At 35.0% G+C, this 26,573-nt stretch overlaps 2 protein-coding genes across 3 annotated transcripts in view; one reads left to right on the forward strand and one right to left on the reverse strand.

Moving 5' to 3' along the window:
- Nucleotides 1-2,480, reverse strand: part of LOC138693413 (zinc finger protein 239-like) — a 33,799-nt gene extending 31,319 nt beyond the window's left edge. The window contains exon 1 of the mRNA XM_069817360.1: nucleotides 2,333-2,480. Within this exon, the coding sequence (XP_069673461.1) occupies nucleotides 2,333-2,480 (148 nt within the window). The remainder of the gene's footprint in view (nucleotides 1-2,332) is intronic.
- An 825-nt stretch (nucleotides 2,481-3,305) lies between these two features.
- On the forward strand, nucleotides 3,306-26,429 carry LOC138693400 (zinc finger protein 480-like). Of its 2 annotated transcripts, XM_069817344.1 has the most exons (8): nucleotides 3,306-3,811; nucleotides 3,927-4,122; nucleotides 12,572-12,821; nucleotides 15,554-15,660; nucleotides 19,069-19,206; nucleotides 20,381-20,521; nucleotides 21,201-21,277; nucleotides 25,425-26,429. In XM_069817344.1, the coding sequence occupies exons 1-8, from the start codon at nucleotides 3,741-3,743 to the stop codon at nucleotides 26,347-26,349; spliced, it is 1,905 nt and encodes a 634-aa protein (XP_069673445.1). In that variant the 5' UTR covers nucleotides 3,306-3,740; the 3' UTR covers nucleotides 26,350-26,429. The 2 variants fall into 2 exon arrangements, with proteins under 2 accessions (XP_069673445.1, XP_069673453.1); XM_069817352.1 differs by lacking the exon at nucleotides 20,381-20,521.
- The last annotated feature ends 144 nt before the right edge of the window (nucleotides 26,430-26,573 follow it).

Genomic DNA, 26,573 nt, shown 5'->3' on the forward strand with positions numbered 1-26,573 from the left:
GAAGAACGGAAGTGACCTTGTGCATAGCTCGTAAATTGTGAGATGTGCGTAGATGCGAAACTATTGATTTTTCCGAGGAACAGATATCCACATTGACCTTAATATAATCTACAGAGTAAACTAAATATTAATCTTGATATAACATTGAAATTAAATTAGACATTGAAAAACGAGATGACAAATTGAATTTATTTGAATATTATTTACAATTAACGCTAATTATTATAGTAACAGAACATAACCTTCTGCGACAGTATTGGATTTCCAGCCTCCTTTACGTTTCCCTAGTTGTCTTTCGATTGCATATCAGAGAATAATCGAAAACCTGAACTTTAATGAATAGGTGTACTTTAATGACATGCATTAAAGTACTGCTACCAGATGTATAATTACTACATTTCGGCATGGTCGAGCATAAAAACTTTTAGATATCAAAATTCATAAAATGTTGCATCCATCACAGACAAAGTGCTTATTTCTGTGAGCTGTAGTACTGAGGATTGTAGAACAATGGGATACTCTGTGTCTCTATTTTCATTCAAAATACTTGGCGGAGAGACTTGTCGCAGCAGAAGAAATTCACCGCTCCGTTATTGACAATTTTTTTTTAATTATTTTCTTTCTTCGTGGTCTATATTTTACCAAAATTTTCAGAATTAAATATGTATTTTCAGAGTGGAAAAATTGTTGTCACTGATTTACATGAAAAGATGGTAGAAGATATGCTATTTTGCTACATGGATCGGCAATATGTCGTAACCAATAAATTGCTGACATTGACTCTAATAATAGGTCAAAATTTCTTCCTGTCAGCCAAATGTATTTAGGGGTTGAAGTTCTAAAGGTAATTCAGAAACCAGAAATAAATAATCAACGAGACGCTATGAAAGATTTTTGCCGCAGATGTAGAGATTTCATGCAGACGGTATGTTCAGAGCCGAAAAAAGATACATATTTGATTACTTTCACTGCTCTCAGTTTTGACACCTAAACGAGCTCTGTCAAAGAGAGGGGAAAAAACTTCCTCTCTTATACCTCGTGTCCAAATTGCCAAGAATGAGTGACAGTCTAAAAAAAGCTAAGTGGTTCTCAATACTGGAAACACCTCTGATTGAGGTTCTGGCTGATATGTAGCCTACATCTATTATAAGACAGTACATCTCACTTGACGATATGTCAGAGGAAAACTGCATCTGAAATCTGATTAGTGTAATATGTAGCAAGTCAGCGATCTATGCAATGGAGGGGGAAAGGAACTGGTCACCCTACCCCCTTATTTCCTGGCATAGTTGCCGTATGAGTGATGTCTTGATAGTGTCACTGTCTTCGGACAGTTGACTAAACAACAATACCGGAAACGCGCGAAAAAACGGCAATAAAAAAGAGGAAATTGTGAGAAAAAGTGCAAAAGTAGATGTGCTATTTAAAAAACAAACATAACCAGCTTGTTCCAGTTCGAGTCCAGATACATCGGAGTGTAATAATGTGGAGAACAGTACAGTACGTACCGAAAATAGTAAAGTGTGTGATTTATCTGAGTCAGGCTTTTCCGATATTAGAAACAGTAATAATAACGCGGAATCAATTAGGCCTATTTCAATTGATCCAAATAACGCTTAATGGTGAAATAAGGGGCGGAAATATTTTTCTCTACCTAGAGGCGCCTCTGCATGCAATATTAACATTTTCGCATATTTGCGTTAATCTGTGCATTCTTATAAATAACAGATCTTGCAAAAATATTTTCATTGTAATAAGCCCTAGAAATACACACGCTTTTATTCTGCCTCAGTAACTCAATTTGCAAGTCCAACGTTAAATACCTACTCATCGGGTTCTGGTGTCTCATTTATCGAGGCTTGTAGAATCTCTCTCACAATATTCCGCCTTACTCTCTTATTTTTCGCTCCATTCTAGTTGACGCATTTGCTGAATGTTTGCCTCCAGGTATATTTATTATACGTATAGCATCAGGTTTAAGTTTCCGTGCACGAACTGGTGAATAGCCTAGCAATCTCTGCTGCATTATTTTATCAAAGTCATCATCTTTAAAATGCTGTGAGCATATAGCCTACATGCTATATTATTATAACAACTGAGTGTTAACAATTAGCGTCAGTTCTTATAAATAAGCACAGTATGGTAGGCTATACTGAAAACTTAATATCCTTTACTGACATTGTTATAAATCCGATAAGTTAAGAAGTTTCAATACATTTATGATTGGTTTCAGTCTATAACTTAGTATCTGTTAGATAAACCAACTCACAAATATATTGAAACATACTAGGCCTATTCTATCAATATCAAGATATAAAGAATATGAACTTACGTGATTTAGGTAGAGTGTCTTGGCGTTTGCAACAATTCTCCCATTTTTCACGAAGATGTTTATCTTTTGGGAATGTAAAATATTTAATATTACTGCCTCTGGTTTTTCTATAATGATTATTGCAACCGTACACTGCACAATGACTCATTATGTATTGTAATTAATGTCTAGTTAAGTATATTAAAGAAAATGTACTCAACGCAATGAGCTGCGATCGCTATCTGCAGTGAAGATGACGTCAGCCTCAGCCGGTATCGCAACAACATGCGCAGTCCCACACTTTAACTATGTTTCCGCCATGGTTTTGAATTTTCTTTTCCATGGCAGTTTCAACACGATAAACGTATTCAAATCGATTTGAATAGTCCATGAAGACGTACTAAGTGTAAAATGGTGCTTCACTGTGCGGCATTTAATTGCGGCAACACGTGGCTCAAAGGATCAGGAATTTATTTTCACAAGTAAATACACACGCTGTAAAATAATAAGATTAAATAAAACAGGCGGGCCCGAGTTCAAGTCATGGTTGAGGATTTTTTCAGAGTTTTTCCTCAACTCAATGGCAAATGCTGGGTAACTTTCGGCGCTGGACCCTGGACTTATTTCGCTGACATTACCACCTTCACCTCACTCAGACGCTAGATAACCATAGCAGTTGACAAAGCGTCGTAAAATAACTAGGTACCGGTAATTCAAACAATTCAGAAAAGCTTTAGTTCTGACACGGCACGGTCTCCTTGATTCATTCTATTCCCAATTTTCGCGATAGTTCCTACTACAGTGGTGAAAATAGCAAAAGTGTTAGCTAACATATAACCTAAATTCACTAAAAATCGTTGGTTAACCCGAATATACAAAGGATTATTATTAACAATGTTAATGCATTTTAACATTTCTTGATAAAATCGGCCCTACATGTTACAATTTAAATTTGTGCCTCAGAAATTAATACTAGCTTCAGAAAATCAATTAAATTGTTCTGTTTAATGCTAAATGAACGTACTACCGTAAACACATCAAATTCTATATAAAGAACGGCCTACTGAAACTATTACGAAAGTACTAGGGGTGGTCACTGCATTTTGCAGATATTGTGCGCACACATTTCGTACAGTGAAATAGTTTTGTGCATCGCCATCAAGATAGCCCTCTTGATCGCCATCTTGGGGCCTGCACAGTGTCACATGTTAACTTAATGATCTTACAATCTCTTGCGCTTTTAAATAAAATAATAGGTTATCCGATGTTATTGAATGTGTTTATATAGTTTATTTTAATCGTATTCCTATAATATAGGCTGAAGTGAAATCATTACAGTATATTCTTGTGCTGCATACAATTGTATCGGTACGAATAGCGTGTGTATTATTTTTTCAATTTCACTTCAAATGTGCTAAGTGATAATATCATGGTATATTCTTGCGCTGCATACAACTGTACGAACCGACGTACGAAGAATTCGGGAATTTCTTTTCACAAGTAAGTTAGTTATAAACTGTATTAGGATACTACTGTAAAACGACCATTCTTAAATTTTTATTATGACAATAGAGGGAAATATTTTATAGTAATAAGAGTAAAATTTATTTTTTAGGTTTCCATTGCACAATCCTGAGCTTCTCAGTAAATGGTTATCTGCTGTTAACCGCGACCAACTTATACCATCAATCCATCTGAAGATTTGCTCAGTTCATTTCACAGAATCTTGTTTCTGGAAGTCCAATGGTAATAAGTTACTGAAAGCTGATGCAGTTCCTTCAGTTTTTAATTTTTCAAAACGTCTCAAAAAGGTAAGTACTTTATTTATTATTGCATTGAGAATTTTGCTAAATTAACCTAATTGGTGCCGTATTTATTTTAACTCAATGCAGTCTATCAAAACCCTCTACCGGCCGCCATCTTGAATGTCAGTGTCAGATCCGATAATATTTAGAAGATCTAGTCTATATTCAAATTCAGTATCATGTCACCACTAAAAATATAAGTTAAGATTGAACAACCAGGGGCCTGTTTCTCAAAACTCACGGACTAGTAATACTAGTCTGTACAGTAGTAATAATAGTTTGTTTTACAAGTCTGTGTTTCTAGAAACTACAAGGGTAAAGTAGTAGTTACCAGTTCACAGACTAGTAATATTGGTCGATTTCACCAGTTCCTAAGAGATTCTGTTTCTCAAAATGCTAATCTAGTTGATTATACTAGTATTCCACAGGAATATTCCTACAAGACTCTAAAGACTGGTGATTTCTATATTATCAGTTACCAGTGGCAATCTTTCTCAGATAATCAAAACAAAATATTGTAGTTATTTTTTAATATGTGGTTTAGTGATTCCGATTGAAGTAGTAAAGAAGTTGTTGTGAGAAGAGCTAAAACTATATCGAGAAAGAACAATTATTATTCCTTTACTGGAGCATTGTTAAAATATAATGAATGGTTTAAATAAAGTGCTGAAAAGCTTGGAGAGTTGTTCAATATAGTGGGACCTGCCATAACAAGACAAACAAATAGAAGTCATGCATTATCAGCAAAGCTTGAAATACAAATTGCTCTACAAATCGGGATGTTGATTATTTTCAAATGCCATCTGGTTTTTCTGCCCTGGACCAGCAACACATGCAGAATTTTTTCCTAATAATCTGATACCAATTCATCTACTCCAGTAATTTTTGCTGGCTTTCCTCCTCCACTGCCAGTTCTTCTGACATTGTCAACTTTAGCCTACAAATTAAATACAAAACGACACTAATTTACGAATAGATCAAACGTAAAACTGAAAAAAAAAAAAAAATTAGCGAATTTTTCAAGTCATAAGTAGCATTCATGTCGCCAGTAGACCCACTAGCTACATAATGTGTTCATATTATGATACTGTGAACTTGAATTGGTACTCGTCAAAGTTGCTTTCTTAATGTTGGGCCAGTAAGTGTCCCTAACGTAGCCTATGCATAATCTTTGTTCTGAGGTATCAGTTCCATAGCCTCACATATTACAAATTTTTTTGTCCATTCGTTTACTTTATCATTTTTTGTTACTATGCTTGAAAAAGCACCAAATAATATATCCTTTGATTCATTAATCATATTGAGTGTAGTTAATTTGCTTTCAATTGATGGAATTTCAAGAAAAGAGAGAAGTAAGAACCAAAACACAAACAACTTAGCCTTCTAACCTCAAATAACAATACCTACCAATGGCTATAAACAAATGAACTCAATCAGCTGACTAGTGAAACAGATCATGTGACTAGTGAAAAATTGCCACAAGTTACTAGACTAGTAAAATAGTTTGAGAAACAGAATCTACTAGAGCTGGTGAAATATACTCTGGTAACTAGTAACTGGTGAACTACTAAACTAGGCCCCAGGGGCCTGTTTCTCGAAAATACTAGTTTAGTAGTTCACCAGTTACTAGTTACCAGAGTATATTTCACCAGCTCTAGTAGATTCTGTTTCTCAAACCATTTTACCAGTCTAGTAACTTGTGACAATTTTTCACTAGTCACAAGATCTCTTTCACTAGTCAGCTGATTGAGTTCATTTGTTTATAGTCATTGGTATGTATTGTTATTTGAGGTTAGAAGGCTAAGTTTTTTGTGTTTTGGTTTTGATTTCTCTTCTCGGTTAAAATTCCATCAATTGAAAGAAAATTAACTATACTCAATATGAATAATGATCAAAGGATATACTATTGATATACTATTCGGTGCTTTTTCAAGTATAATAAGATAAAGTTATAAAGTAAACGAATGGACAAAAAATGTTGTAACTTAATGTGTGAGTTATTAATAAGTATTTAATGAATTTCAATCTTAAGGCATATAAACTTGCAAATGTTTATTTGCTATTTAATAACAATATATGAACGTTTTCGCCGTTTAGGGCATCTTCAGATATAACAAAACATATTATCTGGACCTATAATAACATATTATGCAAATAACAAGGAAAATAGAGAACAATATATGTGATACATGAAATTCATGAGCTTTATGTAGATATAACATGATACCGGATGAATATTGAGATAATATTTGAATTTGAACTTAGACTGGACGAATATTTTATTTTGTACATATAGCTCATGTTACAATTAATATACAATGTTTAAAATTTGTCAATGATGTTAATTTTAAAATTTACAATGATGATAATAAAATATTTAAAGTAATCATGGCTGAAAGTTGTCGTAAGTTACAAGACAGTATGCGTAGTTAATGTTCTTGTGTTTTGTAATTATTTCGCTTAGAGAGGCCGTTGGCATTTGAATGAATGTTGTTTGACGTTGATGACTATTTTACAATTGATATACAGTGATTAAATTAGTCAATGTTAAAATTTAAATTTTATAATGAAGATAATAAAATATTTAGAGTAATCATGGCTGAGAATTGTCGTAAGTTCAAGATAGTTTTCGTAGTTGATGTTGTGTGTTTTGTAATTGTTTCACTTCGAGGTCATTGACTTTGAAATGGCTGCTCTGATGTGATGACATCCTATTACGTGTTCTCAGGTTTATGAAGTATATAAATGAAGAAGTTCTATAAATTTGTATGTACTGGTGTTGATGTGTTGGAGGTTTTAAGAGAACTCATTACGAAAAGCATCACCATTTACGACAGGAAAAATACGTTTCCTAATAAGTAATCTAGGTTCAAAATGTTTTATGTGTAACACTGTCATTTTAGGAGGATAGGAACTGGCCACCCTACCCCATTATCTCTTGGCTTAGTTGTCTCATAAGTGGTGCCTTGTTGGCATCATTTGAGAGGTTCAGACCTGTCTTCAGACAGTTGATTAAACAACAACAAACTGTAATTGCCTTGGAAATTGTTACGATTATGCAACTATACCATTTGTTGCGTAGTGAAGTTGTATTTTTCGGGAACTTAAATGCTGAAATATGAGACACAGAGCCACTATTAGAATTACAACCCGGTACACAACACGAACGGCCTATTTCACGACGTAATTAACACAAGAAAACATAACAAAACCACGTGGTAATAATGCTTGGACCGCCACCGGCTCCATTTTGGCCATATCAATACTTACATTAAGTTCTGAGTATTCGAGACGGTCTTGAACTAAGTATAATAATCTGGAGATGTATGTAAATAACCAAAAAATTTGAAATTACATATTGCTGTTAATGTTTGCAACTTACGATCCCCATAACAATAAGGAACAAACATGTGTTTCAAATTGTCAAATAGAAAACTTCTCCTGTTATCGCGTAACATGGCTTTATACTGACTACAGTCGCGCTCAATCCTACGACATTTGCAGATGTGTCCGCTTATCAGTGATAGCCAATAGCGGCAGTGCTGCGTTGCAACATATGGGCACACCGACTCACCGCATACTCGCCGCTTAGAAATCTCAAAATCAAATAACAACTGCGTTCGAAAAATTGGTATATTGTAGGGGCTCTGCATATATATTTGATGAATGTTTAATGTTTTCTGAACACATAGAAACAAACATCACATTTCTACCCTCAGTGGTTCAAATTTTATGGTTTAATACAATAAAACCCCGATAAGACGCTGTTCAAGGGACCGCCGTATTAACCGGGACCATGTACTAGGCGGGTATACTAATTTTGACTTATATACAGTATCTATTAGCATTTTTATTTATTGAAACCATGATTCATGAAAGGTAATACAATATTACTCCATTATGTAATTACTGTACTGTACGTCAAAAACATTTACAATATGTACCGTACTTAATTCTTTCGAAAAAAAGTCAGTTATAGTATTTGTCATGTGCGTGTTCTCCAAGTCCTCATGTTTACCACACTTCACTTTCCTGCGCTTACATCCTCCTGACATCGCAGCTCCAGAGATTGAGTCGCGATTTTTTATTATTGTCTTTAATGCCGATGATGGGATTCCTAATGAATCAGAGAGTTGTTTCTGATTAAGAGTACTGTTTTCATCATACTTTCGTAAGATTTCCAATTTTTCCGTCTGACTCATTGCTTTTGTGCTGACTTCTGGCAATGAAGTAGTGGACGATGTTTATACGGCTGTGATGGGATAAGGAATGTTTATCATATGTAAGAATTTTGAGAACCATAAACTTACAACTTCAAACAAAGGGTCCCTTCAGCATATAAACAGAGTTATATGTTTGTGAGAGGAGAGACTACTAAAATTGAAATGTCAGTCCGATTTCTGATTGTTTTGTGTGCAGTTCGCACTGTTTAAAGTACGGTATATGAAAGTGTAATGTAATATCTTTTTCGTGTGTTGGCAATTTGGCATTCTGAGAACAATTAATATGTCTCTTAGTACAAGTGGGAATGGTGGATCGAGTGGATATGGCAGTAAAATTCGGAAAATGGTGTTTAGTGTTTATAATTTCTTTAGGAAATGCTCTTCTGAAGAAATGCGTAAAAATCTTAACTTTTCAAAATGTCAAGCACTGACTGCCAAGGCGTGTTCTTTAAGTGTCTCTACAGTGTCCTGTGTATGCAGAGAAGTTAAAAGAGCGCAAGCACAGGGTGCCGATAAATTGTTCCATTCTCCTAGAAAGCATATAAATGTTCCTAAAAGAGTTAGAAATTTAGACGACTTCCAAAAAGACGTTGTACGACGTACAGTTTTTGACTTTTACGATAATAGAAAATTTCCGACAGCTGACAGACTAACTGTACTGCTTAGAAAAAAAAATAATTATTCTGGTTCAGTTTCTTCCACTAAAAGATTACTGAATCAATTGGAATTCCGCTACAGGAAAACCATGATGGGCGAAAATATCTAATGGAATGGAATGATGTTGTTGCAACACTGAGGTTTCTGCGCAAAATGCACATGATCAGATAGATCATCAGGTGACACTCGATCCACATTTTACCTTGATGAAACGTGGATCAACAAAAATCATTCTCTGAAATATGTTTGGCAAGACTAAAATAGAAATGGAGGTCTTGAAGTGCCTTTAGGAAAGGGAGGTAGACTTATTGTTTGCCATGTGGGATCAGCCGAAACATGTTTCGTTCCAGATAGTAAATGAGTATTCAAATAAAAGAAAACCAGTGATTATCATAAAGAAATGGCGGCACAATCATTTCGAGATTGGTTCTTAAACAAATTTCTAAATCATCTAGAGGAAGGGTGTATAATTATAATGAACAATGCTCCGTACCATTCCGTTAGCATTAATAGAACACCAAATACCTCCTCTAAAAAAATACGAACTCAGTGAAAGGCTGAAAAATGAAGGTGTTAGTTTTTCTGCCTCAGAAACTAAGTCAGAACTTCTGGAAAAAATGTTGCCTTTCAAAAGCAGTGAAAAAAATGAATGAACTTGATCAGCTAGCCAATGAAATGGGACATGAAGTTTTAAGACTCCCATAGATGTTAATAAAGCTTCGTAAAATAACCTACTAAAATAAAAATTTAACATTCCCACCTTACTGTTGCCAGTATAATGCAATATAACTAATTTGGGCTCAAGTGAGAAGGGAGATCGCTAGAAACAACAAAACTTTCAAAATGTTGGATGTGAAAGAATTTGTAAAAATAAGGAACTTGATAATGTGACAATTGAGGACTGGGTAAAATGCGTGAAACACGCGGTGAAATTACAAGAGGAAGATTTCGCTAAAGAGGCTGGGAAAATATTTTAGAACCAGTGGTCATTAATTACAAGAAGACAGCGACACAGATGACAGTGAAACTGATGGTGAGCGAGCTGACGACGACGATGTTGGCTCACCATTAGCTCTGTCACTGGAGTAGAAATTTGCTGCACAAAAGGTACATTTTATTAATTCATCATTTTCCTGAAACAGAACACAGTTATATAATGACCGCTATCTTTGTAAAAATATGCTCTGACAGTATGGACATAATGCTATTTAGGGCCATGTCAATTGATTTGTACAGAAAATTACTATTTCAAATTAATCCTATCATTCAATTTATTTTATCACACTGCGCCTTTGTGTTATTGGACAACTTTATTAACCTAATAAAAGTAAAACTATTACAAGAACTGATATAAATTCAGCGAGTATGATTATTTACTTCTGACCCAACTAATTTTTCTACATTTTATGACTTTTAATTTCATTAGATGCAATCTGATGATAATATTTATTATTATTATTATTATTAGTATTGTTATTATCAACTCTAATAAGACTGTAGATATTCAATTTTCTTTTAACAGAAATATTACTGACTTGTCTTCCTCAGTTAAATTCCTAGGCATTCACCTCGAAGCCGGTCTGGGCTGGAGTACACATATAGAATATCTTGTTAATAAAATTAATAAAGGAATTTTCATGTTACGAATCCTTAGACAAACATTATGTTATAATTCTTTACTTACAGTTTATTATGCCCATGTTCACAGTCACTTAAATTACGGGACGCTTTTGTGGGGCAACCATACTTCGGTTTCTAAGTTGTTTATCCTTCAAAAGAGAGCAGTGAGAATTATTTGTGGTGTCTCTTCTTAGTACTCTTTGTAAAGCACTTTTTGTACAACTAGGAATACTTACGTTGCCGTCAATGTTTATTCTGGATTGCCTTCTGTATGTTAAGCATAATGTGCATAATCTTCCTACTTGTTCAACCATTCATAATTATTCTACCCGTTCTAGACTTTACATATATTTCACCAAGTACAAATATAGTACTACAAGCTATAGTTTTATTTCCATATCTTATAAACTTTATAATTCTTTACCATTGCATATAAGAAACACGTCATATTTTACTTTCAGAAGGATGGTGAGAAGGACTTTGATGGCAAATCCAATCTACAGTGTCAATGATTTTAGCAATATTAAGTTTTAGATACTATTTGTTTTAACCTCTTGAAATTGACAAATCTGTACAAATCTGTACATTTTAACCTTATTTGATACCATTTCTTTTAAAACTTTTAACCTGTTTTTGTGGTTGTCTGGTGATTGTATATTTATTTTTTTATTCTTACATTTATTCACATTGTAGTAGCCATGTATTATGTGTGTCTACTCTGACGTTGTCTATGGCTGTAAATCGCTGGATGACATTAAATGCATCTATCTATCTATCTATCTATCTATCTATCTATCTATCTATCTATCTATCTATCTATCTATCTATCTATCTATCTATCTATCTATCTATCTATCTATCTATCTGTCTGTCTGTCTGTCTATCTATTATTATTAAGTCTTCTGCATCTATCAAACCAATTTTAGATAAAGGGTCGCGCTCCACAGTTTTAAAAGTACTGCCGCTGAGTGACAGAGACAGAGAGAGCAGTTGTGACAACGTCGCGCTCGCATGTTACTGGCTCTCTCACAAATGCCAAGAGGTTTGAGCGCGACTGTAAATGATCATTCAACTTCACATGAAGTAATAGATGCATATTTAAATATGCACAAATCTTCTATGTGTATACTCAATTTCAAAGACTTCGGTACTACCTTCACTTAGCACTCTGTTAATAGCACTGATTGGTTGAATCCCGGGTTTTTCTTCAAACTGGAAGAGAGCTTATCCTTCACTGCAGCTCCAACTGGCCCTTGTAGACTTTCCACAGAAGTGACTACAGAATGAACTACATCAAGACTGTCTGAGAGTTTGGAAGATGTCTCCAAAGATTTAATAGCAATGCATAATTGCGAAATATTGCACTGGATGTAGGCAATATCATTTTGTATATTTGTTGTTTGTTAGAGAGAATTATAATACATTCAATTTGAGAGGTGATGTACATAAGTATAACACTAGAGAAGGGAATCATATTGACTTTGAATACACTAGATTAGCAAAAGTTCAAAATTGTTATAGGATTGTTGGAATTAAGCTTTTTAATTTACTTCCACCGAGTGCACCATCCTGTGGTATTAATAAATTTAAGAGAATATTGAAAAACTGGTTTGTGACCAAAGCATTTTATAATATTAATGGTTTTGAAATGGCTGGTAAATTAGATCTTATATTTTAAAATAATCATTAAGTTTTTAGTTTTGTTTCACTAAACCTATTACAATAATGGCTGCTCTCTCTCTCTTAAATATCTCTTAATAAATATAAACAAACAGAAAAAACAAACGAATGGAGAGGTAAACACAGAGCTGAGGCTTGCATAAGAAATTCGTTCACTTGTAAACCTAAGCTCTCACAAATTTAACCGAATTCTTCCAGCTTATTACAGCCGGTTTTTTTTTTCTAAGATAACTTATATAACTTCATTCTGTAATATTTTTGTATTACTTTTGTAGGTTCATAAACGAAAACGGCAAACAAGAAAAGAAACTGTATTGACAGAAAGTTACAATAGTAGCAATTCAAATGGAGAGCAGTTTTATGAGGATGATCATGCCTATTGTTTACCAACAAGTCCTAACAATTCATATGCAGAGCATCTTTGTGAAGATGACCATACCTATTGTTTACCAAGAAATTCTTGCATTTCAAAAGGGGAACAGTTCTATAAGACTGACCATACCTATTCTTTAGCAAGATATCCTGGTATGTATTGCAATATATTATTTGTTTGTATTTTGATTAAAATTCACTACAGTACGATTGTTAAGCATGCCTAAAGGAAGGAAATAACTCTAATGGCAAAGTGCATCAACCTCGGTTAGAAACGCAGTAATCATAGGTTATGAAACGACAGTTAACAGTAACAGTTAAAGCCACACTTTTTAATAACTGTTGCTGTATGTGAAGTGTCGCATTAACTATAAACAAATTTTATTGTACTTAAAATATTATGAACAGTGTTCAACTGATATGTGTATCATTATTGGTTATTTCAGAACTAACGAAATTGCGCATTAAATATGTCTGAAAGTCAGAAAATATTATTTTGTGTATGTAGGCAAGGATGTATATGTTACGCCGAATGTACGAAAGTGACTACTTCGTGAAACAGGCAGAAAAATTGCTAATTTCACGTATTCAACACGACTGCCGAATTTATGAAATCGGCAATGTATATATTTTGCCTGTTTCATGAGTTAGGCAAACTGAAAATTAGCGATTCTTCCTAATCTTGAATTGAGTGCTAAGAATAAAATAACATAATATAATTATGAAATTTTTCACCAATAATATTTTTATATTGAAAATGAACAGCGAACATAGTTTAGAAAAAAAAATGTTTAAGAGTAAGGTAATGTATGATGTCACAATATAGGATTAGGAACATAAGAAACAAAAACATAGAGCAATTTCAGGCAGAATTTAAAGAATACCTGGAATATTATATTCAACTATTATTATTATTATTATTATTATTATTATTATTATTATTATTATTATCATTACCATTACCATTATTACTGAAATTTATTGTTATTCTTAGCAAATAATGAATTGAGAAAGCAAAATAATTTAAATCACTACAACTCGAAGAAATGTAAAAAAAAGAAATATGGTTCCATCACAGTCTACTATATACAGTCACGAAGCTTGAGTTTTGAGGGTGCTAGAAACAATAGACTGTGACGGTACTATTTTGCATTGCCTGTAATGAAGCGATATTAGCGATCCTAGTGGTGAGCAACTATCTAATGTTTGCATATTTACTACGTATTGAGCTTCGCGACTGTATATACTAGACTGTGGTTCCATACTATTCATGATTTTTATAAGTGATATTAGTATGACATGTTGAATTGTGTATGTAAGTCAACCACGTTTGAAAGATTTTCACTTCTTGGTCTATAATCGTTTTTGCAGGAGCATCTCATCCTTGGCAACCACCAACAAAAGATAAGCTCACCAAATTTCTCACAGTTGCTATATTTTCTTAGACATCTTTTTCTCTCAGTTTTGAACAATATAAGCGGTTTGGTTTGTTCAGACTTTTAGTATGCCTTACATTTGATAGGTAGCCTATGTAGATAGATGTCCCGCGCCATGGCACGGAATGCGCGCTGGTTCGAGTCCTCATGGGGGAAGAAATTTTCTCATGATATTTATGCCAGTGTATGGAACCAGTGCCCACCCAGCATCATGATGCACTTGGGGAGCTACGCTAGGTAGCGAAATCCGGTTGCGAATACCAGCTATAATGGCTGGGGGGATCATCGTGCTAACCACACGATACCTCCATTCTGGTTGGATGATCGTCCACCTCTGCTTCGGCATGTGGGTGTGAGGCCAGCAGCCAGCTGGTCGGTCTAGGCCCTTCATGGGCTGTAGCGCCACGGATTATTATTATTATTATTATTATTATTATTATTATTATTATTATTATTATTATTATTATTATGTATGACTTGAGCTAGCCATCGAAAGCTTGGAATCTAATCTCCAACTCACCTGGCTAAGAACCCGAGAAGAGTTATTCTATATTATTATTATTATGTAGATAGATACAAAGCGAATTTTTATAAAGGTAAAGATCAGTGACAGGTTAGGTATGGTTAGTTCAGGCTTTTGGTATGCATTGCATATACACATTTTGGTAGTAAGTGGATACACAGAAAGCGAGTTTTCTTATGGTCGAGGATCAGTGACAGGTTAGGTTTGCTTTATTCAGGGTTTGATATTCCTTGCATATACGCTTTCTGATAGATAGATTTGCCCTGGACTGAAAAACTGATTGATAACATTCGCCTTCCTGCGTAGTGCAAAATGATGGGGGTACCACTGAGTTGTCATTATTTCCTATGAAAATTTCGGAAGAAACTGATCCACTGGATATATAGTCCTATAAGAAACTGAAGTATTTTGGGCGGGCTTGGTGGGTTTACAGCTTTTGCAGTGATCACATCGTATCTCTAGAGTGGTCTGCTGCAATTTTGAGGTTTTTGAATGATGGAAGTATGTTCTTTCCTTCAATGTGTAATGCGTAATGGGATTGAAGATTCACCATAAACAATACACAGAGACCCAATTCTTTCATAAGCAGCTGTAAAACTGTAGTACAAATACCATCCACGAGATGGATACTCTGTGTCAGTCATACAGTTGCTTATTTTATGAAATTAGTAAGAATAGAAATGCCGAATTCATGAAATCAACAATAAATCTGCCTATTTCATAAAATCTGCAACAGAGTTTCATTATTCATAAAAAAAAAAAACAGAATTTTGCCCATTACGTGAAATAGGCATTTTAAAGATTTCGGCATAACATATATTGTGTATCAGTAATTGTAAAAATATGTGGCATTAAATTTTACTTTTATCTGTAGATGAGGGAGAATAATGATGTAGTTACATATAAATTTGGGCTATCCTTTTCAGCTTTTAAAATACAACCTGAGGTAGAAGTGCTTAAAATAGTACCTGAGGTAGACCCAGTGAACCTACAAAATTATTTTGAAAATGAAGATGGAAGTATGCGAAAAGTGGTAAGTGATTACCGATTATATACAGGATATTAACTAATATGTGGGAAACCTAATTATTTTGAAAATGAAGATGGAAGTATGTGAAAAGTGGTAAGTGATTACTGAATATATACAGGATATTAACTAATATGTGGGAAACCTTTGTGGAATGTTTAGGAGACTTAAAAATATAAGCAAACAACCTCATGTAAATTTATAATCGATTTCTCTTTGTTTATTAATTACAGGTACTTTTTAGTTCATATATATTTCTTACTGCAACATTATTTTTACATTTTTGTTTAAAAAGTCCGTACATAATTCTACACATAGTGCTCAAAATGGCCGACATGAATTCCAATGCAACTTCTAAGTGCTGCATGACAGACTACGTTACTCTCTTCCATATTCCAGGTGCCTGTTGTATCTGCTGATAACCGTCTTCAACATGTTGTCATTGTTTAGTCAACTGTCCGAAGACAGTTTTGAGCCTCATGAGTGACACCAATAAGGCATCACTCATGAGGCAACTAAGTCAGGAGATTATGGGGTGTGATGGCCAGTTCCTTTCCCCTTCATTACATATGTTCTCAAAGTTCTTGTTCAAATTCTCCTTAAGTAAAAATTCAATGGATTGAATAGGAATGAACCAACCAGGATGTTGGTCCCCCACAACCTATCCACTTACTAGGAAACCATCAAGCCTCTCCAAATTTACTATTCCTTGTTTTCAGTTGTGCCAAGTGGCAATAATGAATAGATTCTCTCTATTTTGGGGGGGGGGGTCTATTGATTTAATAAAGCTGAACCAGTAATATAAGAACTAAACCACATGTAATTAAAAGAACAATGTGAAATTGGCTAATTTACAGGAACTTCCGTGCTTGTTTTTAGATCCTCTATCCATTCCTGAAAGGTTCCTACATATTTATTAACAACCTACAATATATAGGCTGATCATTAAATAGCGAGACTGATTTTTTTACAGGTACAGTTTCCAACTTGTGTGTTGAACAGAACTGAGTTTCTCATATGATATGTACAGAGAGTTTCTATGCAGACCAGTCCAGGTAGTAATGTTCTGTCAAGTTAATAATAGTAGAGCAAAGCGCTTGTGCCGAGGAAGCTAAGTGGTAAGGAATGGAATGAAACTAGTCTGCATAGGGAAGCGTGCACAGACCTATCCGTATGTTGGTGTAAAACTGCTTGTCGTCTGACAACAGATTTTGTTAGGTAATAGCTGGAGTGGGACCTGTCTGTATAGGAATTATCTGTAGAGTATAGGTTAGCCCTTATATAGTAACATTGCTCTGCGTTGTACACTCTCTTCTCATTTCGTCTACAATGAAGTGGAATTTACATTATAAGATACAACATACAATTTTGTTTTCTGCTGAAGCATACAGCTTGACAGACTTACGGAAGGCTGCAGCAAGCATATGGTGAATGTTCACTATCTCGTGCCCCAGTCTTCAGGTGATTCAAGGGGTACAAAGATGGTTAACATTTCACTAGTGGGTCATTCCATGAGTGGGACTTTCATAAAAATTTAAAAAATATGAGGTGGAAATTTTATCATAACTTTTGCCTACACCGTGTACTTTCTATTTACAAGGATATTTTGGTGGGAAACTGTTTTCCTTATGAAACTTAGCTTCAAGATATCATCAATTGCTGTTTTTTATGCGAATTTTAGTGATTTTAAGCCAGTATTTTTTTTATCATATATCATGATATAAGTAAACTCTTTTAAGATTTGGTTTCCCTAAAGCCCTGAGTTATACAATATAATTGGTAACTTTATACTAAGACGGGCATGATATATATATATATATATATATATATATATATATTTTTTTTTTTTATACTAGAAGTTGTATGGGTTTTTCTTCGCGTTTCATTTTATAATGTGTTAATGATATATTTCAGTGTCTTCTTAGCATAAATTGTATTTCAAAATAATTTTTCTACTAAGTAATTCTGACCAAGTAGTGTGGGTGACAGAGACCTGTAATGTTAGTGATAACAAATACAGAAGATTTTTCATAATTTAAACATATTCTACAGGAATTTTATTCCCACTCAGTTATCACTGTTATATTGTGAAAAAAAACTTATCTTGACAGTTTTTAGAAGAGCAAAGTTTGCTATTATTGTGTATGCATACTGTATCCATGCCCTTGTCTTGTAATGTGAGTGACACTACATTTAACATTTTGTTTTCCTTTTTAATAAATTATGATTTCTCAAGTAACTGTACACCTATTTTCACCCTTCCTACTGGGCAATGAAATACTTCATCAAATTAAAATATACAGTACAATTAAAATCAGGAACTGTATAATTAAGAATGTGTTGTGAGAGTTGCTACATTGGAAGGTGAGTGACGATGAATGACCGTGGTATACAAAGCAGTCCAGGCACATCTGTAAATATATGATGGAAATCAACACCAGTAGCACAACATTTGTTGTCGGTGAAGAATACCACATAACCATATTGAAGTTTTCGGGATTTCCTGTTCGTCGGTGACATCATCTTGGCTTGGTTTTGTGTTACTCTGCATACTAGTACTTCGGTTTAGGTCTTATCTTCCCATCAATATCAATTGCCATTTCTGAAACTTCTGAGGAAACACTTTGCAAAAATAAAAAGAGCACAGCTTCACTAGCGGAGGTGGCATATTCATCATGATAACAGATGTCATGTCCCGAATATTGTGGTATATTTTCTGCCTTCTGTACATCAATCCTACAGTCCTGGCCTTGTACAGATCTCGTATTATATCTCTGTCTGCAATGTCACAGTTTATGGTGAGAGGGAAAATAGATAGCAAGAGATTGCACTAATCTGTGAGAAAAATTATGCCTAAACTCTCAGACAAGCAGTGACGAGAGCATTGGAACGAAGGCAACCAGATATCTTTTGTTTTGTGTTTGGTGCTCTGACATCCACGACCAAGATAAGTCACTTGAAACTCAATGGTTAGTCACCAGCAGAGATAATATGCAACCTCCGTACCTTGCTACCTTTATCATTTTCTACACTGATATCAAGGCTGTGATGTTCTTAATTTCCAAGTTTAGAATCATTTATGAGATGTGAGTTTGTTCTGAATAACAGTGAATGATCTACACATTTTTCTCAGGATGGAAAAACTGACAAGTATGATCAAGTGAGTTTTAAATATTTTATTACAGATCATGTGTCCATTAATTCACAACAATGGAATAGTGTAGGGAAAAAAATCAATTGCAGTCTTTATTGATCAGCTCTCGTATGATGCCCAGTGTTTCTGAGTTTAAATAGTGAAATATATATATATATATATATATATATATATATATATATATATATATATACACATTTTTTAAAAGATAATTCGCATGAAACTGTAATATTCTCTTCTGTTTTATTTGTGATTCATAGAAAGGAAGTTCCTTGCAAGTGGATTTGAATGAGGTCGAGGAAGATCCTTCCATTCTGAGCTATGATTATATACCAGACATCAAATGTGAAGAAACTGCATACCCAATTACATTTCCAGTTTTAAAATTTGAGCCAGAGGTGAGTTGTCTTGTGAATTTATCAGACTTATATGAGACAAATCAAGAATTTTAAGTTATTTATTTAGTTACTGTTTCTTTTCTGATAATAAACCCCTTTACTGTTATTGTGTATCTAGCAGTTCATATAGTAATATTAATATTATATAATATCTTGTGTTGGGCAAGCCTGTGGTCCAGGTAACACATGGGTTTTCTCCGGAGACTTCGATTTTCCTGTGTCATTCCAACAAAATCTCCATCCTCATCTCATCGTGGGTGTAGTGTAGACCAGCCTCTTATGACGCACCATGAGCAATGATTCGTCGGTAAATTATTTGTTTACAGAACCGGCTTCATATGGGTGAATGCCGAAAAGTCAAGTACCTTGCATTAGTAAAAAAATATATATATTATATAACTTGTTCAGAGTAATCCTTTAAAGGACAATTGGTTGGCTTTCTCATTTTCTTTGCTTACTATAGACCATTTTGCCGCAAAGCGTTGTCCAGGGTGCACCACGTGGAGGTAGGTGTATGTCATTTAGCTCAGTAAAACAATATATCAAGCAACTACAAAAGAATAATCACTAACAAGAATTGGACATAAACATTTCGCAACAACGTAGGAAATTACTGAAGGATATACCTCCTGAACCCAGAAGACTGGCAGTTGCAAGCTTTCGTCTTAACACTGAACATGACATCCTGGGTAAACACCTCAATCGTCTTGACATCCTTCCATCAGCATCCTGTATTTTGCGCCATCAACAGGAAGACATGGATAGACAACATCTTGCAAAATGCCCTGCTCTGAAATCCTCCAAGGAAGTCGACTGCTACTGGGAAACCAGAGCCCGAATGTTTTTAATTACTTAATCCGTAGTTTTGTTCACCACTTTCTTGTTTTTCGCTCAGTCAATGATAGTAAATATCATGTATTAGCCATTAGACAAATAAATATATATTATATAATATGATACTTTAGCAAATCAGAGTGCCCAATATATTCTTTACTTTTATGAGAAATTGAAGACATTTGGACTAAAAGTCAGCTTATATGCGTATCCTTACACCGATTGTTTTACATGTCTGTATTGTATAGTGTTTCTGAGTTTAGTGAACAAACATTGGTTTCATTTTAAAAGCTAATTTATATAAAACTGTTATGTTCTTCCATTTTCTTGTGATTCGTAGGAAGAAAGTTCCTTGCAAGTGAATTCGAATGAGATCAAGGATGAACCTTCCTATCTGAGCTATGATGATTTTATATCAGACACCAATCGTGAAGAAACTGTATATCGTAATTCATTTCCAGTTTTGAAGTTTGAGCCAGAGGTAAATTGTTTTGTGAATTTATCACATTTATATGTGAATGTTGAGCTATATAGTTCTTGTTTCTTCTCTGATAATTAAATGTTTCTCTTTCTTTCGTCAGTGATGATTGTATTGAACTCATGATATTGTTTCTGAACGTGATGCATAATCCATCTTGGAGTTTTTCTACGAAGTATTAGTATTAGTATTTATTTATTTAACCTGGTAGAGATAAGGAAGTATGCAGTACGTAATAATTTACAAGTTACGTGTGAAAGTTATTGTAAAGTATGACATTGTATCTTCTTGTTCCATAAAGTAAAGTACAAATCTTGTATACCTTTAGTTTAAATGTTATTTGTTTTCTACTAAATACGTCATTAGATTAGTATTAGATATGTACAGACTCTAAATATTACAACTCCTTAACTCTGGAGATAAATACACTATCAAAATTATCTTAGCACAAAAAGAAAGTTAAATAAAATTAAATAAATTCTACTAAATACCTCAGTATCTCTAAAAAGTGATTTTGCTGGTTGATCTGTTGTTGCATAAGAGTACATGTAGTGCACTGCAGTCATGGCCCAGAATTTTCATCTGTCATAGTTTCTAAAGCTATTGTATGTCTGTGAAGGGTAACTTCATAAATTTTTCGTGTTATGCAGTCTATGTCAATAACTTTTTTTTTCTATGCCAGGAATCGTGTTTTCTGGAGGCAGTAAAGGAGGAGTCATTTGCAGAAGTAATGCGAGAGGATGACGACATATCTGAGATGTGAGTTTATGGGTCCCCCTTCTTCAGTTGGCATTGTGTATTTCACTTTTCTTGTTTATAGTAGGAACAGTTGTAGGTTATTTATGATATGCTGAGGCGTGAATTCTAAAAAAATAGCTCAACAAAATAGTTGATGCAGTTACAGTTTATTTTGTGTCTGGAGATGAAAGTTTAGTGAAATTTTCCTGAAACCCACATGGAAATATGATATCTTTGTATGGAGTAAATATGCAATTCTATTTCCGGTTTCTGTTGACTTCTGAAAGGAAATGTGTTTGGCTGATTTACACGGAGATAGTTTACAGGAGTCGTGTACTTGAAGCAAGTCGACTTTCCCTGTCAGTCATTATGACTTAAGTCTCATGTTATATACTGCTCTAAATTATTCTCTTCTAAATAATCTCGTAGCTGTCAAAATAGCCTTCATCTACCATTTTGGAAGATAGCTAAGGAAGTTTCAAATTAATATTTATATTATGAACGTAGTTGTAGATGCAGTGTAAAATATAATACAGTAAAACCTGTCTAAAGCAGATCCTGAATAAACCAGAGACCTGCCTTAAATGTAATTTTTCTCTGGTCCCCCGAAGTTAAAGACATTTTCTACAGTTTAGAATGGAAACCTATCTAAAGCTGAAGCAGAACAATATTGTCCTTCCAATGAAAGAAAAATCATTGAATAAAACCGAATTCCCACCATTGTAACGCAGTAAAAAAACAAACAAAATACTGTAGAAATGGCAAGCAAGAAATTGTACTAATTAGATTTCTGAACAGGCTGTTGAGTGTAATGCAAAGCTTGTTCTGTGACGCTACTACATTACTGATAACCTACAGTCACAGACCTACCCGACTATAACTTCAGTTTGGTTGTAACTGAAGTGTTATCCCTCAGTTTGTTAGTAACATGCCCAGGGAGAAACATAAAACACTTACTCTATATTGTGACTTTTATTTTCCTTTAACCACCACACACCCGACAACAATGTGACTTTTATTCTTAAGAATTCACCCTACAACAATGGATATTCCACTCAACACAGCAACACAATAGTCGTTATTGCACTCGACACGACGACAATGGCAATACATGACGTGTATTATTCAAAAGAACAACAATGTACTCCTAATTTCAATTAATGTTCACAATGCACTATGTGCAGAACAAAACTGTCAGTTCTCAGTTCACAGTTCGCTTGCCTTGGCTAGTTTTTCTAGCTCACTCTTCAGGATCACTGCACGTCGAACTCAGGTCTTCCGAACTGCGTCGCACTCACCTAGACACTGCCACAGTTACGGACTCACTCAAGTTCACTGCACGTTGAACTCAGGTCTTCCGGCTACTGTCCACTGCACATCGAACTCAGGTCTTTCCACTTGCGGTCCACAGCACGTCGAACTCAGGTCCCCGTCGCTCGCTGCTGTCCAAGTCAAGACTTGAGAACTCAAGACTGACTGACTGACTGTCGACCACTCGCCCTTTTATTTATTAAACCACAATTCCCGTGGCTTCAGAATCTTCGAGAGAAATCCTCTTCTCGATGCTTCCTTACTTCCGCCCAATCACAGTAGTTTTTCTCCCCCACATTCGCTACGTACTGAGGCTAGCGTCAGGGGTTCGAGTTTTCCTGAACCTCCTTCTTGCTAGATGCGCGCACAACTCCCTGACGCAACGAGAACATTCCAAATGGCACCACAATATTAAAAAAATTAATCTCATAAGAGAAAGTGAAACTCGTAAGCAATATATTCTGACATTGAAGGAATTTGCATTGTTGTTGTTTAGTCACTTGTCCAAAGACAGGTCTGAACCTCTCAAGTGATACCAACAAGGCACCACTTATGAGGCAACTAGGCCAGGAGGTAGTGGAATAGGGAGGCGAGTTCCTTTCCTCCTCCATTGCATACATCACCGATTAGCTACATATTACACTAATCAGACTTCAGATTCATACAAACAATTGTTTTTCCTCTGACACATATCTTCAAGTGATATGTACTGCCTGATAATAGATGTTGTTGTTGTTGTTTTCTAATGCCAGGCATTTGACAATGAAGTCATTTGACCTCTTGCACTCCAATATTTTTCAAAGATATTATCATGACCAGCCACTGAAGCACAGATTTTGAGATGTTCCGAATCCATTTCTTGGTTTGAGTTGCACAATGGACAGTTAGGGGACTGATATATTCCAATTCTATGCAGGTGTTTGGCCAAACAATCATGGCCTGTTGCCAATCTAAATGCAGCTACAGACGATTTTCGTGGTAAATCGGGAATTAACTGTGGATTTTGATGCACAGAGTTCCATTTTTTCCCTTGGGATTGTGTTATTAAATTTTGTTTGTTGAAGTCTAAGTATGTAGATTTAATAAATCTTTTCACATTGTAATACGTAGATTTAGTAACAGGTCTGTAAGTAGCAGTGCTGCCCTTCTTTCCTAAAGCATCCGCATTCTCATTTCCCAGGATTCCACAATGGGATGGTATCCATTGGAATACAATTCTTTTATTGAGTGATATTAATTGAGAGAGCATTTTAGTTATTTCTGCTGTTTGAGATGAAGGTGTGTGTCTAGAGACTATTGATAGAATAGCTGCTTTGGAGTCTGACAATATAACTGCATTCCTAAATTTATTGATGTGGCATAGAAGATTCCTGAGACTTTCCCTTATTGCAATGATTCCACCATCAAAACTTGTTGTTCCATATCCAAGAGATCTATAGATGTACTTATCAGCCAGCACCTCAATCAGAGGCAGAATTTGTATTAACCGTAAATAATTCAGAACTACTACCATGTCGTTAATCAACATTTTTATAGAACTGCAGTATCGTTGACATTAAAAAATAGCTGTTTTCATACTGTAATGTGTTATATACTCAGGATGTCTACCAGTAACAGCTGTAACCTAAAAGTAACTAATTTAAGCAGTTTTTAACCCAAGTAACGAATTTAAAAGACTCGAATGTCATGGTTTACGAAATTATGCATATTGTTCTTCGTTTATTTAATCGAGGTGCTGATGCCTGAGCTGCAGTGTTAATCATTGATTATATAGCTTATGACACAAATCTTATGTGACGACAAGTATGATGTCTGAAATTTTATTAACATTTTTTTCATTGTGTCTGTGAATGATTATTAAGTTGTGGCACATAATAAGTAACTGATTTTTGTTTCACATTTTCGGTAGACACCCAGATACTGTACTTTTTGGATACATTTCAGAACACGGATTCCTTCCTTTCCCTCTTACTTCAAAATTCCAACCTTAGGCACACATAATAAATTATTGACACTGAAAAGTGCCTTTTCGTAATCATGATGATGCGCATTCGACAAACGCAGACAAATCTGCACTTTTTAGTATTCTAAGATATAATTGTCAGTGAGGAATCCGTATACTGAAATTTTCCCTACTTTTTACATGGTAAGTTAAAGACACTGTATTAACTACGAGGTTATTTAGCGTCGACTGATTGGTGGCAGTGAGATGAGGCCGAGTATTCGCCATAGATTACCTGACATTTTTCTTATGGTTGGGGAAAACCCCGGAAAAAACCCAATCAGATAATCAGCCCAAGGGGGAATCGAACTCAGCCCGAGCACAATTCCAGATCAGTAGGCAAGCGCCTTAGCCTACTGAGCTTTTTTATTTTATTGGGTTATTTTACAACGCTGTGTCAACATCTAGGTTATTTAGCGTCTGAATGAAATGAAGGTGTTAATGCCAGTGAAATGAGTCCGGGGTCCAGCACCGAAAGTTACCCAGCATTTGCTCGTATTGGGTTGAGGGAAAACCCCGGAAAAAACCTCAACCAGGTAACTTGCCCCAACCGGGATTCGAACCCGGGCCACCTGGTTTCGCGGCCAGACGCACTGACCGTTACTCCACAGGTATGGACCCTACTGAGCTATTCTGGTGGCTCTGATACTGTAATAACGTGCTTATTTTTCATTAGATGTTCTTAAAATTTACATTTTCAATATGTGTACTGAAGTAGCAGCACAGAGGTGTAAAAAAATCAATCTTGCATGACATAGAATGGAAATTATTTCTGATCCCAAACACTTCCTGTTTAGACAGGTTTTACTGTAGTGACATTAAGTACTATGTTCAAGGGTGTATTTTCATTTACAGGTCCATGCAACTGCATTATCATGATGACATAACTACAGAAGCACAAATACTCACAGAGCAGGTGCAGCAGGGCTGTAGTTCTGAAGAGAAAATTACAGGACTAGAGCATTTAACGTGCAACATCTGTGGGAAGAGCTTCACTGCATTACAGATTCTAAAAAGACATATGCGCACTCATTCAAAGAAGAAGGAATTGAATTGCAAATATTGCAACTTTTGTAATAATTTTCCACATTATCATTACCGAAAGTCTTTCAGATGCAGTTTTTGTAAGAAGAGTTTTGCAAGTCGTCGTCTTCTTCATATACACAAATCAAATCGCACATGCCGAAAGTCTTTCAAATGCAGTAGCTGTGAGAAGAGTTTTGTACGTCGTGATCTTCTTCAAAGGCACGAATCAAGTCACATTACTTTTAAATGTAAAGTTTGTTTTAAGACTTTTTCTTGTAAGAGTTCTTTTAGAAGACATGTATTAAGCCACACAGACGAGAAACCATACAAATGCAGTGTTTGTGTTAAGAGTTTCAAACAGTTAAGAGGCCTCAAGGTTCATATGATCAGTCACTTAAAGGAGAAACTTTTCAAGTGTGACATTTGTGAAATGAGATTTACAACAAACAAAAGAATGGTCTATCATATGAGAGTACATAATGAAGATACTGCGGTGCAATGTGATTACTGTTCCAAGATTTTCCCCCACAAAACGGATTTAATAAGACACATACGAGTTCATACGGGGGAAAGGCCTTTCAAATGCGAATTTTGTTTTAAGAACTTTACACAACCGCATGCCTTGAAAGAACATGTTCGTAGTCACACCGGAGAGAGGCCGTATAAATGTGGCATTTGTATGAAGAGATTTAGCCGCTCTTCTGATGCCAATGTTCATTTTCTGACTCATTCAGAAGACACATTATTATTATAATTTTTGGTAGAGATTTACCACTCGTACTGGTGTTACGTTCCCCTTGAGAGTAACGTAATAAAGAGCTTTCAAGACAATTATTCTAGTGTGATATGTTCATATACTGTACTAATTCGTCCACCCTTTTATATTCATATATGTATTATAAGCTCAATTAAATTATGCCAATTAAAATGTTAAATTCACAGAAATTTCGTTCATAGATTTCAGTCCATAGCCGTTAT

Source organism: Periplaneta americana, chromosome 2 (assembly GCF_040183065.1).
Source record: "Periplaneta americana isolate PAMFEO1 chromosome 2, P.americana_PAMFEO1_priV1, whole genome shotgun sequence".
NCBI lineage: Eukaryota > Metazoa > Arthropoda > Insecta > Blattodea > Blattidae > Periplaneta > Periplaneta americana.